This window comes from Teleopsis dalmanni, chromosome 1 (genome assembly GCF_002237135.1).
Source record: "Teleopsis dalmanni isolate 2A chromosome 1, ASM223713v2, whole genome shotgun sequence".
Lineage (NCBI taxonomy): Eukaryota > Metazoa > Arthropoda > Insecta > Diptera > Diopsidae > Teleopsis > Teleopsis dalmanni.
In genome coordinates this window covers 72,327,203-72,344,144 of record NC_051846.1, presented here as the reverse complement: position 1 = coordinate 72,344,144, position 16,942 = coordinate 72,327,203, and the positions used below count along the sequence as shown (strand labels likewise).

Here is a 16,942-nt window from a genome sequence, read left to right as displayed (position 1 = left end):
AAAACCGGGATGTTAAGTACTTTTTTCATAGTTGTCACTATTACATAAATGTTACCAGGTTATCAATATTTCTTGGTATATCTTTACATATATAGGTAATATATAGGTTTATATTTAGGTACACGTAAATTATTAATAAAAAAAGAACCATAGTTGATGGCAGTTTATTTGAAGGGATCTCTTGACCTGCACTAGGTGGAAGGGATTGAGAATTAAAGAAACAATCTATTTGACTGTATGGATTACAATTAGAAGAAATGTATTAAGTCGTCTCATATTCTGTTCCCTTATTGTCATATTCTGTTAGGAGCTCCAAATAGGAGGACAATCTAGCCTTTATTAAAATAGTAAGTTTAAATGGCATCTATTCGTTTGTTAATATCAATAGTAACAAAAGAAGAAAACTAAGGTCGTGGTGTTCTGTTACACCGGGAGACTATTTCTCCATTATATTCTGATTTAAAATAAGTAATACATAATTTTTATAAAAAATAGTTAAGTAAATATTTTAACTTTTCCTTGTGGATATGAATAATAATAAATATATATATACATTGTGACCGAAAAGCTTCCGGAAATTTTAAATAAAACGCAAAATTCTTAATCTTCATCAATATTTATTTTATCTCCTTCAAAATATGCTCCATTAGAAGCGATACACAAATGCAACGTTTCTTCCAATCATCAAAACATTTTTTATAGGCGCTTTCCGGTATGGCTTTGAGTTCCCTCTGCGAATTCTGTTTTACGTCTTCTATGGATTCAAAACGCGTTCCTCTGAGTGGTAATTTGAGGTTGGGAAACAGGAAAAAGTCACACGGTGCAAGATCAGGTGAATACGGTGGCTGTTCGATGGTATTTATTGAATGTTTGGCCTTAAAATCGTTGATAATGTTGAACAAATTGAGGTGAATCGGAACAAGCCGGGCGTTGACACGTCGCATACACAAATTGTCCACCAAAATCAAACGAGCCATCTCACGACCGATGCCTAGCTCTCGTGCTATCTCTCTAACACTCACATGAGGATTTTTGAACACGATTTCCTTTGCCTTTTCAATGTTTTCGTCGGTGGTAGAGGTCGAAGGTCGTCCAGAACGCGGCATGTCTTCGACGGTCGTACGACAGTCCTGAAAGGCTTTGTACCACTCATAAACTTGAGTTTTCGATAAAACTGATTCCCCATAAGCCTTTTGTAGCATTCGCAACGATTCTGCACACGAAATTTCGTTCGAAAAACAAAATTTGATGCAAACTCTTTGTTCAATATTTTTTTCCATTGTTTTTTTCGCAACGCACTACTGAGGTGAACTGGTTTCAACAGCTGCCGTAAACGAACTGTCCGACAGATCGCGCTCATTTTGGCAAGTAATTAAGGCAGTGCTGCCAAACTACATAAACTTAAAATATCGAAAAATATACAGCGCGCGAATTTTAAATGAGAACCTCCGAAAACTTTTCGGTATGTGGTTAATCCAAAAACCTACGCAATATTTCTTAATGGTTTGTATCATTTATTCAAGTTTATATTTAATTTTTAACTTATTGGAGCTTTATTTTATAAACATTTTTATTATATACAATTAAACTCTTTATTGTCTTCCCACAAAAAAAAAAACTCTTAGCTCAACTTAGCTTAGCTTATTCTTCTCTTACTTTTTCCTTCTCTAATCTTTGCTTTCTTTTCATTGCCTTATCTACCCTATTAAGCTACTTTATCTACACTAGTTCATCCGACTCGTTGTCCGTCGTCTGTCTCAGACGACTCAGCTCCACTCTCACCGTAATCACTCCAAGCTTTCATTTGCTCAGTGATGGTTAGTTAGTTTTGGTCCTTCGTGTGAATCTAACTTTTTCATTCATAATAATCGTTTTTATTTTCTTTAGTGACTTTATAAGGGCTCAAGTAAAATAATAAGCTGAGATCCAAACTGCGTTCCAAGTATAGCAAATGAGTCTCAAACGTGATAACGGATAGCTTCCTTAAGTTTTTTGTCAAATTGCGTTTTGTTTTCTAGTTAAACCTTTAGAATTTCTTCTTTGGCTTCCTGGCGCATCCAACGTCGGTATTTCTCGAAGTTGTTTAATATTTCTTCTTCGAAGTATTGTCAAATATTGTGACATTCGGTGTTAAACACAGGGAAACACAGGATTTCTGGAAACACTGGAGTTTATCGCCATCTGTATATGGCTAACATAAGTGTACCACCTTAAAGGATTTTCAAGCGACAGTTTGGTTAGCAAATCTATTATTACCTTATTCATAAGCTCTTCTTTTCCGTTTCTTCTAGGGACACCCGTTGTTATCAGGTGGTGCTAAAAGTTCTGCATTATACAATACGTTTTAAAGCTATTTGGAGTGAGGACAGTGCCCTTATTGGTTATGAACTAGTGAGGGTTTCCGAACATCTCGCTTTGCTGCTGCAGTTTTTTTAAGAACTTCTTCTGCTAAGCTGGTTTTTACGGGATATATGACTAAGTGAAAGCGGCTGTTACCACAAAAAGATATTTGTAAGTTTTTGCAGTTGAAGGCAGTGGTCCTAAATGATCTAGATGAAATGTATACATATAACCAAAATATATTTACAATACTATGTTTATACTTACCGTTATTCTCTTCAGCATATTGTTAAATGAATTTTTCATGAAAAATGGATATTTACCAAGATGCAGTACTTAAATAAAATGATCGATTTACCTTAGATTATGTTTAAATCATCATTTATGTCAAGTAAAAAAATATTATATAAACAATATAAATAGAAAAAGTTGCAAAATTCTTCAAAATTTAAAGGTCTTATTTAAAAAAAATCTAAATTAGTAGTTAAAAAATCAAAATGTCTCACGAATGCGAGACCTGTACACCACAAGATTTTCTTTTGGAAAACTTATCTAAAGGCGATGAAAAGGAATTGTTAGAAATATTGGAGAAATTGGAAACTATAAAGCCAATAGAAACTTTTAAACCAGTGCAACAGCATGAAATAATTATTGTGGAAGATGAACCTAAAATAAACTCTAATCATATTGAATGTCAAGAAATTATTCTTTTAGAAGAAAAATCTGGAGAAAATTTGATCAAGGGTCAGCATTGTGAAACTATTATTATAGAAAGTGAATCAACAGAAAATTCTATTCAGGTTGAAGACAATGACACTATCTTTTCCATAGATGATTCTTTATCACCTGAGAGAGCTAGAGCAAATACTGAAGCTAGAAACTTTAATATATGGCCATTCTTTATCAAATCCAAAGGTTCGAATTTTAAAATTATTATCAAATATTAATATTAATGTATAAGGAAATTATTTTCAGATTGTGTTTGTAATATTTGGCAAAATTATATTGTAAACCCTATTGTGTATATAATATGTGATGATAGTGATGACAGTGATGAGAGCGAAGAAACGGATGATGAACTTTGTTAACATAATATGATTAGAAAAAGCAGTGAGAGAGAGAAATCTATTGCAAGTTAAGTTCTTAGAAATGTTCTTAGAAAGTTCTTAGAATGAAAAAGAGAAGTGAGAGAGAGAAATCTATTGCAAGTCAAGTTCTTAGAAATGAAGTTGTTCTCTTTATTAAAACCCGAAAAAGAAATGCATACAAATACATGAAGTTATAAGAAACTGCCCAGAATTTAATATTATGACTTAGTTGCAATACGCTGGCATATGTTATAGCTACATATAACATTAAACCTAGAGATATTTGGATTTGTGATTGAAAATTGGGAGGAGAGATATTAAAAATAAAACGAAAGTCTGTTGTGAAATATATTTAAAACTACTTTTAATTTTATTATTTCTTTAAAACTAGCAATAATAATATGCAATGAAATGGTTCTATAATACCATTACAATATCTGTAATAATTGTAATTATAATAAACAGTAATGAACCACAGTAAAATTTTATTTAATTAACAGAGATTATTTATGAACATATAGCTATTTCGGGTAATGCCAAAGAATCTTTATATAGGAAGTACATGTTTTGGATTTAGTTTACGCTTAATTATTTTAACATAGCAGTATTCTTGAAGTTCTTTATTTCTTTTATTCGATACACTTCACCAGTATGCATGGCACCACGATTTCTCTAACAATATTGCGCTACAATATTTTTAATGTCTTCTTAACACTATTGGTTACTGTGCAAGTTTCTACATTGTACAGCAGGACAGACATGATAAAGAACTTATAGAATAAAATTTTCGTTTATCGAGAGAGGTCTTTGTTTATCAATTGTCTACATAACTTAAAGTAATAACTATTGGAAAGCATGATTCTTCATGGAATCTCTATGCTGAAGTGAAACAAATCGTTTCACAACTTCGATATAACATATGTCTACTATCACCCAACCAAGTCGCTTAGGACTTTATGTGTTTGTTTACATAAAATTTTGTAAACAACATTTTAGGTTGTGAGGGTCATAAATGTATATAAAGTACTCGCACTGTACGCTATATAAGGTTTAGAGTGAATTCCTAATAGGAACTTGCAGAATGTGGGCCTATCTCTATAATAGACTTATGTACATTTTTTTGCTATGACTACACGTTTTAATGCTTTTTACAATTTTCATCATATAAATGACTACACTCAGAAAAATATGATCTAACCACATACTAGTTAAATTGACCTGATCATTTAGTTAGAAAAATTTCAGCTTATGTAGTATAGAAGATGTGAAAACCAACACGTGATATGGTTCAACTAATATGATGCGTCAAGTAAAAGAATATTTTGACCTGAAATCAACCAAATTATTTTTCAGAGAGTATATAGTTTTTTTTGTTAAATTATTTTTTTATTTTGTAAAATACAGATGGATTTTTAAACTCTCATTTGGAAAAGAAAAACAAAATTTTAAATTATTTTTAGACTGATATCAATTAATACGAGTGGAGCTGGGTTCTCATCACTAATTAAGAACATAATATATTTCCAGGATAATTTGGTATAATTATTGTCCAAATTGATTGTCCCAATGTTGAATTGAGATAATTTGCGATGCGACTTGAAAAGTGCATTACTTTAACTGAGTATAAGTTATAATAATGCCATTATCGGATGTGGTGAAACATATTGGATAAGTTCCATAACAGATCAAATAACGCAAAACGATGGTTAATTGACGTAGGTAAACGAGTTCGATGGTCCAAGTTCCATAACAGATCAAATAACGTAGAACGATGGTGAATTGACTTATGTAGACGATTTCGATCTGAATGTCGTTATCATTCATAAAAATTGGATTGTATGATCACAGATGAAATGTCAAGAAATGTGGTCAGTATTGAAAAGAATAACATATGTTTATTGTTTAAATTGCTTTGAAGGAGTGATTTCTAAGTTTAAGAAATCAAAATATCTTATAGGTATTGACTAGAATATCATATGATTATACGCTCTTATTACATATTTTCTTAAGGATTAGTATATTACTTCACATGTTTCATTTTAAAGTGCTTGAAAATGATGAAAAAAAAATTGTTGTGTGGAGGGTCCATATTCAATACTCACCCAAAACACAGAGTATCAAAAAAGTATTTATAATAAACTATAAATATTTTAAAGAGGTTTCGAAAATTAGTGAACTACATTCACTACATTGTTTCAAATAAAGTCAGTCATATCAAAATACTCACTCGGTGCACTTTAAAAATTTAATAGCACAACCTTAGTTACTTGGAAAAAACACGATTAGTCAGCACTTCTAATTTGATAGGCACGAGTTTAAAGCTGAGCACTTGCAGCCCAAACATTAATCCATATATAATTATATACGGACTATAAACTAATTAAAAATTTTGAATATTTCCTAAGACCACTGATGATAAGCATTACATGGTCACCTAAATTTCAATAAATCAATTACCATTTTTGTTGTTGTCTTTTCTTTGCTATTCGAACCCTTCTAATTCTTAATAAATATTTATGTTAAATCATTTTTAAGACCTTTGAAGATATGATTTTGAAAACTTGAAATGCTGCATTGCATAAATTTAAACTTGAGCTTTCTTTCTTATCAAACCCATTCAAAACTATTTAAAAATTCATGACCGTAAGTTTTTCCTATTTTTCAATTAAATTTTACCTTGACGTGGTGGTACAGTTTTTTCTTGGAATTTACAAATTTTACTGTAAAACTTGCAGAAAAAAATTAGAACTATAAGAAATTTTTGCATGCATCCGCTTGTGAAATTTTTATTATATTTCTCGGATCCTTTGAAATGCTCACAAAAAGTGTTGACATGAGCAAAAAACATCGACCAAAATACGTTTTTGCGCTAAACTAAGTAAACACAGTTTAAAGAAATTTTAAAAACTCAAACAAACGTATGAATCCATACGTTCATATAGCACATATATACATATAGCATATATATAGCCATATAGCCATATATGTTATATAGTTAAAAACATGTGCTGGATTCTGTTGAAAAGTGGATAAAAACAAACGTGCCTTGAAATTTTAAGCTTCAATTTCACACGTGGATAATTTTTTAGTGCTTGCATTTTCACACCGCAAACGCGTGGGAATTCTGCTTTGGTTTCTCGTTTTGAGTGATGCTTTAAAGATTGAATTGTAGTTTTTAAAATAAGTGGAAAAAATTATAAAATATTTTTGCACCGCGAAAATTTAAATGCGGTTAAATTTCGCATGAAAAGCATTTTTATTGACACATATGGCAGCCACAATTTTTAATTTTTTAATTCACATTTTCTGCTTCATTGTTTTTAAAACTCAAAAAAAAAAACATTTTCTACAGAATGTTTTAAAATGTATTTCATTTATTTATAAACCATAACCATAAAGGCATTTTTAAGATACATTAACATAAATTATGGTATTTTCCTTTGCTGTTCATAGCACTTTTTATGCAATTAACATTGAAATTTCTACAGCTGGTTTATGATGGAGGCGAATCCTGTCTCCACTTTTGTTCAATATTTATTCAGAAGCAATCTTCAAGTATTCCATAAACGATCTGGACATAAGCATAAAGGTAAATGGTATATTTATAAACAACATTAGGTACGCAGACGACACAACACTTATAGGTGATAGTATAGACGATCTTAAACTTCTTCTTGAAAAAGTTAATGAGAAGAGTACAGATTTTGGCCTATACTTGAATATCAAAAAAAACCAAGTATATAATCATCAGTAAAAAACGACTACCATACAACTATACTACCATTAAAATGGAAACTGAAGCTATTGAACAAGTTACCTCAGTTTAAATATCTTTGGTTGCTGGCTAAATGAAGAGTGGACATCAGATCAAGAAATCAAATGTCGAATAGAGATGGCTAGAAATTCTTTCCGCAAATTCAAAAAAGTGCTATGCAATAGCAACATCAGCATCAACTTACGTATTCGCTACGTTAAATGTTATGTCTGGTCCATTCTATTCTATAGCTTGGAATCTTGGACTTTAAAAATTCTAACAATGAACAAAATCGAAGTGTTTGAAATGTAGTGCTACAGACGTATTCTGAAGATTCCTTGGACGGACAAAGTTTCAAATGGAGAAGTTCTAACAAGATTAAGAAAAGATAGAGCACTCTTAAAAACTATCAAAATAAGAAAAACGAGGTATTTTGATGATATCATCTGAGGTTCAAAATATGAATTGTTGCAACTGATTGTGGAAGGCAGAATTGAAGGTAAACGCAACATAGGAAGAAAACAAATATCTTGGTTGAGAAACATCCAACATTGGACTGAGTTAAGAACGATTAGAGATTTGGTATATACTGCTAGAGACAGAGAGAACTCCAAAAACATTATTTCTAACATATTGTAATTTATATGATTGTATAACATTCAATTTTTGAATAAACAATTAAAGAAGAAGAAGAAGTGAATTTGTTAATAAAACTTTCAAAGCAAATTAACAAAACTCCAGAAAAATGTGCAAATATAAAATTCAAGTACGCCTTTAAATTAGTTGGTTAAGAAGTGCTGACTCTGAGTTTCAAATTTGATAGGGAACGAGTTCGATAATTGATACTTGCAGTCTCAAAAAAAAAAAATTATTTACGAATAATTAAATACAAGAACTTTTTCCAAGACCACTGATGATGGGCAATACTCGAAACAGTTGTATGGTCAGCCAAAAATTTAATTAATTAAAATAATATAAAAAAAAATTTTTTGTTGTTTTAGTTCACTACTTTTCGAAAACTTCTTTTATTATATTAAATAAAATTTTAATGATATATTTTATGTATTTATATAGATTATTAAGTTTTATTTAAATAAATATTCTAATTTTATTAAATAGTAGTATTATCTTCTTCTAAAATTGAAATGGGAATATTAGATCATTACCCTTAAAAAAATACAAAAAATACAAAATTGTGAGGCAATGCAAATTTGACTTTGAAATAAAAAAATTTAGAATAAATTATTATGCCATAGGACTTAAAAATTTAAATAAACTACATTAACAAATTACATTTTTATAAAAGATGACCAATTGCTTAAAATTTCTTTTTTATTTTTTAAATATATTCATCTTTCAAATAATTTTGTTTTTAAACGGACTAATTGGTTAATACTTAACACACTTCAAAAAATTGTTTTTGTTTTTTAAAAAATCTTATTTCAAACAAGATCACCCTGAAGATGATATTCCATAATCATCTTCAGGGTACTATAATGTTCTTATAATCAGTAATATAATTCTTATAATAAAGATAGTCGAAATATTAATTCAAATAAAAAAAAGTAAAAAATTAAAAATTATTTTTATTTTTAATAAAATTAAATGATTTCTAAATAATAATAGAAATTAATTTTAAAAAATTTTTTAAAAAACTTTCATACTAAAAAATTCACACTAAAAAACAAAAAATATTTTTTAAAATTGTATTATTTAACTATTGACAAATTAGCTCGTTTAGAAACAAAATTATAAGTAAAAGTTTTTTGGTGATTAAAAAAATGAATTATTAAAAAAGTTTTATAAAATAAAAATCAAAAAGAATAAATACAAATATATATCATGAAAAAAGGACAATAACATAAAATAACATAAAAAAATATTAAAACATGTTTAATATAAAATATAATGATATAAGTTACAATAATATTTAATTAAAAAAATAAAAATAAAATTGTATAAGATTATTAAAAATATTGAAAATAATAAATGTAATAAACTCAAAATAAATAAGATTTGATTGAAAAACAAAAATAAAATAGAAGAACATTAAATGAAATGAAATATTGTATATAGAAATTAGATATAACAAAAAATCAAATATAAAGTAACATAAAATAATATTCGCAACATAAATAAAATAATATTTACTAAAAAAAAAAAATATATCAAAACAAAACAAAAATAGCAATAATAATAAAATAAAATAAAATTTTATTAAAATATGTTTAAAATAATATATAATGTAACGAAGTTACAATAATATTTAATTGAAAAACTGAAATTAAAATTATTTAAGATTATATAAAAATATTTTAAATAAAATAAAATAGAATGTAATGTAGTTAATTATTATTAAATAAAATAAAATATAGTAATTCAAAATTCAATGTAACAATAAATGATTTATAAAATAATATAATAATAAATAAAGTATAATTGACTGATAAAAAATAAATTAAATACAAAGATGTGTATATAAAAAAAATAACAAAAATAAAATACAACAATATTAAAATCTGTTTAAAATAAAATATAATGAATGTAACGAAGTTTAAAATAATATTTAATTGAAAAACTGAAAATAAAAGACTGCAAATAAAATTAAGTTACATTATATAAAAATGTTTTAAACTATATAAAATATAATATAATGAGTGTATTGAAGTTAAAAAAATTGAAAAACAATTTGGTAAGTAAAATAAAATATAGTAAATTAAAGTTAGATATAGCAAAAAATAAATATGAAGAAATATAAAAACAAACTAAACTTAAATTAACTAAAAAATTAAACTTTAATTAAAAAAATTAATTAAATGCAAAGATATATCAAAAACATAAAAGATACAATAAAATACAGTTACATTAAAAACTGTTTAAAATAAAATGTAATGAAATAAAATTACAATAATATATATTTGAAAAAACAAAAATAAAATTTTACAGGATTATATATAAATATTCGAACTAGAATAAAATATGATCTAATGAAATTAAAAAAAAAAATAGAATATTATTAAATAAAATAAAATAAAATAAAATAAAATATAATTTTTGCAAAGTAGATATAACACAAAATGAAGTATGAAATTATATAAAACTAAATAATATATAAATTACTGAAGAAAAGTCAAATAAGAACAAAGATGTGCCAAAAAGAAAAAAATATAATTAATACAATTAAATATGATTGTACTGAAAAATGCTTAAAATAAAATATGAAATAAATGAAATAAAATTAAATAATATTATATTAATATTATAATTTTGTTTTTTTTTTTACGAGGTAATTGGTCAATAGTAAATAATTAACTTTCTAAATTTTTTATAAAAATGTAGTATTTAACTATTGACCAATTAGTCCGTAAAAAAAAATAAGATTATTATTAATAATATTTGGTCACTAAAATAATAAAATATTAGTAAATTATAAATAAGATAAAATAAGATTACATAAAAATATTTTAAATAAAATAATATATAATAAACTTAAACTAAATAAAATTTAATTGAAAAAACAAAAATAAAAGTAAAATAGAATAAAAAAAAAATAATATCAAAAAATAATTTCAATGAAAAATAATAATATAAAATTCATAGTAGCTAAATTAAAAATAAATGTTATAGTTTTAATTGCTTTTTAATGTACTTTTAAATTAAATCATTTGGAATTATACAAACATTTAAAGGCATTTAATATTCTGCACGTTCAGGATACGTGCAACCGTAAATTGTCTTAATATTCACAAACCGGTGAATGCATAATGGGCAAATTGCTGCAGCCCCTACGTCCTTCGGATTGCATGGCTTATATTCGCATTAATTATCCTTGTGTGTCACTTGATAAATGACGATTTTGCAGTTCAGACCGCATATTTGTGTTGCCATTAACATGCATGGACAGCACAGCATTTTAGTAGAGAACTGACAAGCAGCTTCAAGTCAATAGGGAATATAGGAGATGCGAATTAAGATCTGTTAAGTGCCATTCAGTTGCTGAGTTCTCGAACTGTTGAGTTTCAATATATCCTCTACATAAGCAATTCTGGGACATTAAAATGTACTTTAAGACAAATATTTACTTGTTTATATGGGTTAAATTGGTGCTGCACTACCCACCCACCTTGGATTTACCCACCTTAAAGTTTTAAACTCTGATGTTAATAGCATGAAATCTTCATTAAAAAATCTTAAGACTTTATTTAATTTATTGATTCAGTTTTAAATAATCTTATTAATTATGTTAAATTGCCACTTATTAAATTATTTAAGAAAATCTTTAAATTTCTTTATAAATTTTTGGTAATTTTATTTAATGATTTGCAGTAAAAGTTTTGAAGTTTAATGAAGCCGAAGTCGTCAATGAATTTACAATCACCATGAAAACGGTCAAATCCATAATATTTTTTCTGTTACTGGCCGGGACAATTGCCGGAGAAGTGCAGTTGTCGTTTTTTTTTTTCATTTTCATTTACAGTTTCGAACTTTTGGAGTTTATTCGTATGTTTGTGGGTGTGTTTGTCCAAATGTTTTGTCTGTTCTTGTTGTTTTGCTTGACAAGCTTATCAAGAACAGAAAAATTGTCTTTAGATACTTTTTACATTTTTTTTTTATTTTCTGTTAAATTTGCCGACACACAGGAAAACTTTTTCAATTCGATTGAATTCGAAGATTGTCGAGAAAGTTTTACTCCTACGTCTTCCTTTGGGAAGCAAGACTGTTAGCAAAATTTATTGTGGAAATTTATTATTTTTATGATTAAAATTTAACAAAATGGTTATTTATGTTTAAAGAGAATATAAATAGATAAATTGTGGTTTCTAATTAATACGAATATTATTATTGATCGTTTAAGTGATAAACTTTGTAATATCAAATCGTCTGTAAATTATATTATATAAATAATTATTATATATTTAAATATTTTTAAACAGCTTACACTGAATAGAATATTTTTCTTTTTGAAAAAAATTATATTTTCGAAATGTATTTGATATAAAAAGCATATAATTGCTTTATCAAAACATTCGTTAAACTCTATTTAATTTTGAAAACCTATAGAAAACTCATTGGAGCAAATATACATACTTTCTGCTCAAAAAGTATCCGGATTTTGTTGTTTGTTAACTATACCTTAAGTAATAAACCTTTCTCTAAAGTAATTTTTTTTTGTTATGTTGATACACTCTTTCTTGACATATGGTACAAATTTGAGCGCCATCTGTCAATAAGTTTGTTTACAGCAGCTGATAATGTGAGACTACCTCAAGTGCATTTAGCGATTTTTACTATGGAAAATTCTTGTTGTACGCGAATTTTTGATCAAACACGGCACCACTGTCATCGCTCAGGCACCATATTCGCAAGATCTGGATTCGCGCGACTTTTTCCTGTGGTAAGCGTTTTGAGTCAATTGAATCGGTAAAAGAGAATTCGCTGAAGGAACTAAAAGCCATACGTGCACGGGCCTACGAAAAGTGTATGGAAGATTGGGTTAAGCGTTGGCATATGTGTATCGCTTCAGAAGGAGCATATTTTGAAGGAGATAAAATAAATTTAGATTAAAATTTAAATTTGTGTATTTTATTTACAAAATCCGAGTACTTTTTGAGCTGGAGGTATGCTATTGATATTTTAAATTAATTGAAATTACATCACATTTTTGCGTTCTCTATCACAATAAATTTTAAAGCATTTACGATATGATTTTATCTTATTGAAGCCTAAAATAATCCCCTTCTGACCCCATTCTACAGGATTCATAGTTTTTTAACATGTTTACCTGTTGTTTAGGCTCGTCATCTAGGTGCTTTTAACAAACGTATCACTATAATACGACGTTAAATGCCATCATTGGAATTCCGTACAATTTCGCTGTTACCAGTTGATGCTAAATGTTTGGATATAGTTTCCTCCTTAGGACCGGGCGATGTTCATTTAGTATCTCTGCTGTTCTTTTGGTTACTGCATCTGTTTGGAAAACATAACTTCACATCGAATAAAAGTGGATGCATATGGTCTTTCAACCCACATAAGTTCATGCTTTAGTTACTAATGTTAATTGTTCAGGACAGCCGATAGGCCCTAACTTTCATGGCTTATGCCTCCCAAAAGCTGCATAAGTGAAACTAAGACTCATTACCATTTGTATTGCAAGTAGTAATCAGGTGGTGCCTATTGGGTTTTAGTCGCTTTTAACGACAAGTATGTCACCTTAAAAATGATTTAAACCCTTTTCTCTCTTCTCGTATGGTACTCTTATTCAACAATCGAGGTCAATACGACTCAAAATGAGGATCTATAAATATTTAAAATAAATAACAGTTTTCAACCTACTGCATCCTTGTCATCAATCATAATCTTCTCATTTGGGGCTCATTTGTTTTACTTGTTGTACCTGTTTTCTTTCTGAGCTGACTATTGCTTGGTATATATTAATTCCCTTTTCTCGGCAGTTGATTATTCGTATGGAATTTTTGAAAGTAGTACTTTACCAACTTTTTGGTAAAAGCCTTTTTACAATTTATTTTCAATAGTTCGTATTAGTAGATTACTATTACCATCAACTTTAAAAAACATTATTTTTGTTTATATGTAGGTATATAAGTCTGTAAGTGTAATTCTACGGGTCGTACTATAAACAGAACTTTATTATAATAAACTTAAAAATTTCTTTCTAGAAATTATTAGGATAATATCTTAGAAAGTAGATTAGGATACTCGTTATTTGAGCACTTTAATGACAAGACATGTATTTCGTAATAAAAAAGATTAATAGTAAAAAACAACAATTAACCATGAATGATTAAATCAATTTATGTAGCTTTGGTTTATGCATTCATTTTAATCAATAACACTGTGCAGAATTTGTTTGGTAATAAAATATAGAAAATTATCAAAACTCTAAATTTAAAGAACGCAAATTAGTTTGAGATTTGACAGGATTCAATTTTTGATACTCATAGTCCAAACATATATAGACAGACGACAGTTAAACCAATAGATGTTTCCAAAAGAACACTGATAATGATTATTTAGCGATATTCAAAATAGTTGCATGGCTATCTTAAGGAATCAGTTGATTCGGGTGTTCGACATCAGAACTATCAATATCGATTACTATGGTTTGACAGCTGAGAATATCAAGCTATGTTGCTGTTTCTATTCAGTAAGGTTTAGCAATTAACTATGAAACGTTTAACGCATGAACAACGCTACGTCAATAAGCAAAAATGATGTATATGAAGCGAAGATATTAAATGTTCATAAAATCCTATCTGCAAAATTTTTATATAATATATAGCATGAATCTGACTTTCTGGGAGCCGCTAAATAAATGGCTACGCTAAATACTAATCTTAATAATAAGGTTATAGTTTATGGTTGGTTTTTTATATGGAAATAACGTAAAGAGGTCTAGTTTGTATGAACCGAAAAACAGTTGTCAATTTTTATTGTTAAATGAAACCATGAATTTCAAAATATATAAATTTTAATAACTCTATAACAATTTTTGCTTTCAAACTATTTACTACAAAACATTGTACGATTCATCAAGATATCTTAAATGAACTCAGTAACTACGATACATGCGTATAATATTCTTTCGAACCATGTTGCTGTTGGAGTTTCTTCACTTTTCAAAAACATTTTGTCCATTAAAGTTTTTCCTTTGGAATGTAGCTCTTCCTCGTGCACCTCCTTAAAAAAATTCTTCAAATATATACACAATAACAATTATAATGGGTTGTATTACCTGAATTTGTGATTCTCTGCTGTGTTTTTCACTTTTCTCATGTACCAATTTCGGAGAATTCCAGTTGAATTCTTTATCAGAAAGATTTGAAAAGGATTTGTTCGAATAAAAATCTGAGCTTATAGTATAGATGAAGTAAGTCGCAATAAAGATAAATCCTGCGATTAAACTAATTGAAAACCATTTAACGAACATTTTGCCCCAATATGGTTTTACTATCTTAACTGAATTTTGTGTTTTCAGTTCACCTATTTCCTGCTGTTCAGCTATAACACATTGAATTAAATTGTCATTACCACAGAAATCTTCATCCTGGACACTGTCAGTGCAATTATCTGTAGTTATTTGTTGAAGAGATTCCTTTGATTCAGTTTCGGTAGATGAAACATCCTGAAAACTATCGTCATCAGATTCAGAACCACTTTTTTTTGAGTTTCTGGGAGTGTCATTGCTCTCACAATGCATTCGAGTTCGATGTTCAGTTTTTATATACAAAATTGATGTTTTTTTTACTATTTGGTAAGATGCAACATCCTCTTCAAATTCTGTGTCAGTATCAATTGACATATCGCTTATAGAAATTTCGCTGCAGTTGTCATCTGTTTCTGAAATACAAATGTAACCAGGATCTTCTTTATAATCTTCTTTGTTATAATATACCATATCTGCTTGATTAGAATCTTTTAGAGTTAGCATATTGTTTAAATGGTTAGATATATTATTAAAGTATTGTACAACTCTGGTAGCACATTTTTCACATTCTACAACTGATCCACATGTTCCAACTATCACGTCTAGTTCATGTTGAAAAGCGTTATCTCGCAGGTCTAAGAAATGTAAGTCTTTGAGTTTTCCAATACTGGCTGGTAGATCCAACAAATTATTACTATATAGACTAAGTGAAGTTAAATTAATCAAATCGCCGAAGTTATGAGGCAAGTAAGTCAATGCGTTATGGCTTAAGTCTAATTTCTTAATATTGTAAAGGCTTGCAAAGTCCTCTCCAAGTTTTACCAAACGGTTTTTGTGCAGGTCTAGCATTGTTATATATGTAATTTGCTTAATGGCTTGCACTGGAACACTAGACAACTCCAAACAACTTAAATCACATAGATTCTCACTTAAATATTGTTTGACCAACTTATTGTTAAATTTTTCTGAAGCCATTTTCTATTAACCTTTCGTTTTAATATGAGAAAGAAAATTTTTATTTTATTTTGAAACAAAAAAAAATTAATGTATGTATTTATATATTTCATATGAAAATTTTTAATTTATTTTTTATTAAAAAATATATATAATTTTTATATATATTTTTTTTATTACCACTCAATAACTGAATTTGATAAAGTACAACAGTTGAATTCAAATTTTTTTTAGTTAGATTTGCAACAGGTCCACTTGAAAACTAAATATGTTATAACTAAATTTAGTAAAATTAATATTGATATTAGCTAATATGATTCTAAACTTAATGTCAAAGCTTAAAAAAATTTATGAACTGTATATCAAAGAAATGTTATAAAAGTTGTAGCATAATTTTTGGTCCAGTAAAAATCACTTATTCCAAAATACAAATTATTCACAATAAGTACCAAATAAAAATAAATGTCATTTTCTTATATGTATGTAGAAATTCGTATGAAAGGCACTCCTAAGAGATTATTGCTTTTAGTGCCCAAACAATATTACATAAAATGAATAGATTAGCTATCTCATCCACCATATTGTTATCATTAGGAAAGCAAAATTTTAGTAATTCGTTGGTAGAAGAAAAGTTTCTGGGTACCATCAAATAATCTGCTATCAACATAACCTCAACAACTAGTTGAAGAACTGCTTCTCGTATCATATTTTTAAAGTAACTCTACGATATCATATAGAATTGTAGTCTTAAATAAGATATATAATAGAATCTAGAGAAACCTATATGAGCGGCAAGAGAATTAAAGAATTAAAAACCAAATTTCAAGTAAATCGTATATTTTGTCAAATATATTTGAT

At 27.8% G+C, this 16,942-nt stretch overlaps 2 protein-coding genes across 2 annotated transcripts; one reads left to right on the top strand and one right to left on the bottom strand.

Moving 5' to 3' along the window:
• The first annotated feature begins 2,768 nt into the window (after positions 1-2,768).
• Positions 2,769-3,789, top strand: LOC119670405. The gene is made up of 2 exons (XM_038080651.1): positions 2,769-3,255; positions 3,316-3,789. The coding sequence occupies exons 1-2, from the start codon at positions 2,838-2,840 to the stop codon at positions 3,426-3,428; spliced, it is 531 nt and encodes a 176-aa protein (XP_037936579.1). The 5' UTR covers positions 2,769-2,837; the 3' UTR covers positions 3,429-3,789.
• A 10,830-nt stretch (positions 3,790-14,619) lies between these two features.
• On the bottom strand, positions 14,620-16,371 carry LOC119673495. The gene is made up of 3 exons (XM_038084784.1): positions 16,265-16,371; positions 14,939-16,116; positions 14,620-14,883 (listed from the first exon to the last, which is right to left on the bottom strand). The coding sequence occupies exons 2-3, from the start codon at positions 16,103-16,105 to the stop codon at positions 14,746-14,748; spliced, it is 1,305 nt and encodes a 434-aa protein (XP_037940712.1). The 5' UTR covers positions 16,106-16,116; positions 16,265-16,371; the 3' UTR covers positions 14,620-14,745.
• Between the last annotated feature and the right edge of the window lie 571 nt (positions 16,372-16,942).

Excerpts from the sequence above, each read along its gene's own strand:
- LOC119670405 (XM_038080651.1), top strand. The coding sequence starts at position 2,838 with ATGTCTCACGAATGCGAGACCTGTACACCACAAGATTTTCTTTTGGAA. Across the intron at positions 3,256-3,315 it reads ATTCTTTATCAAATCCAAAG|ATTGTGTTTGTAATATTTGG; the intron begins GTTCGAATTTTA and ends AATTATTTTCAG.
- LOC119673495 (XM_038084784.1), bottom strand. The coding sequence starts at position 16,105 with ATGGCTTCAGAAAAATTTAACAATAAGTTGGTCAAACAATATTTAAGT. Across the intron at positions 14,884-14,938 it reads GCAGAGAATCACAAATTCAG|GAGGTGCACGAGGAAGAGCT; the intron begins GTAATACAACCC and ends AATTTTTTTAAG.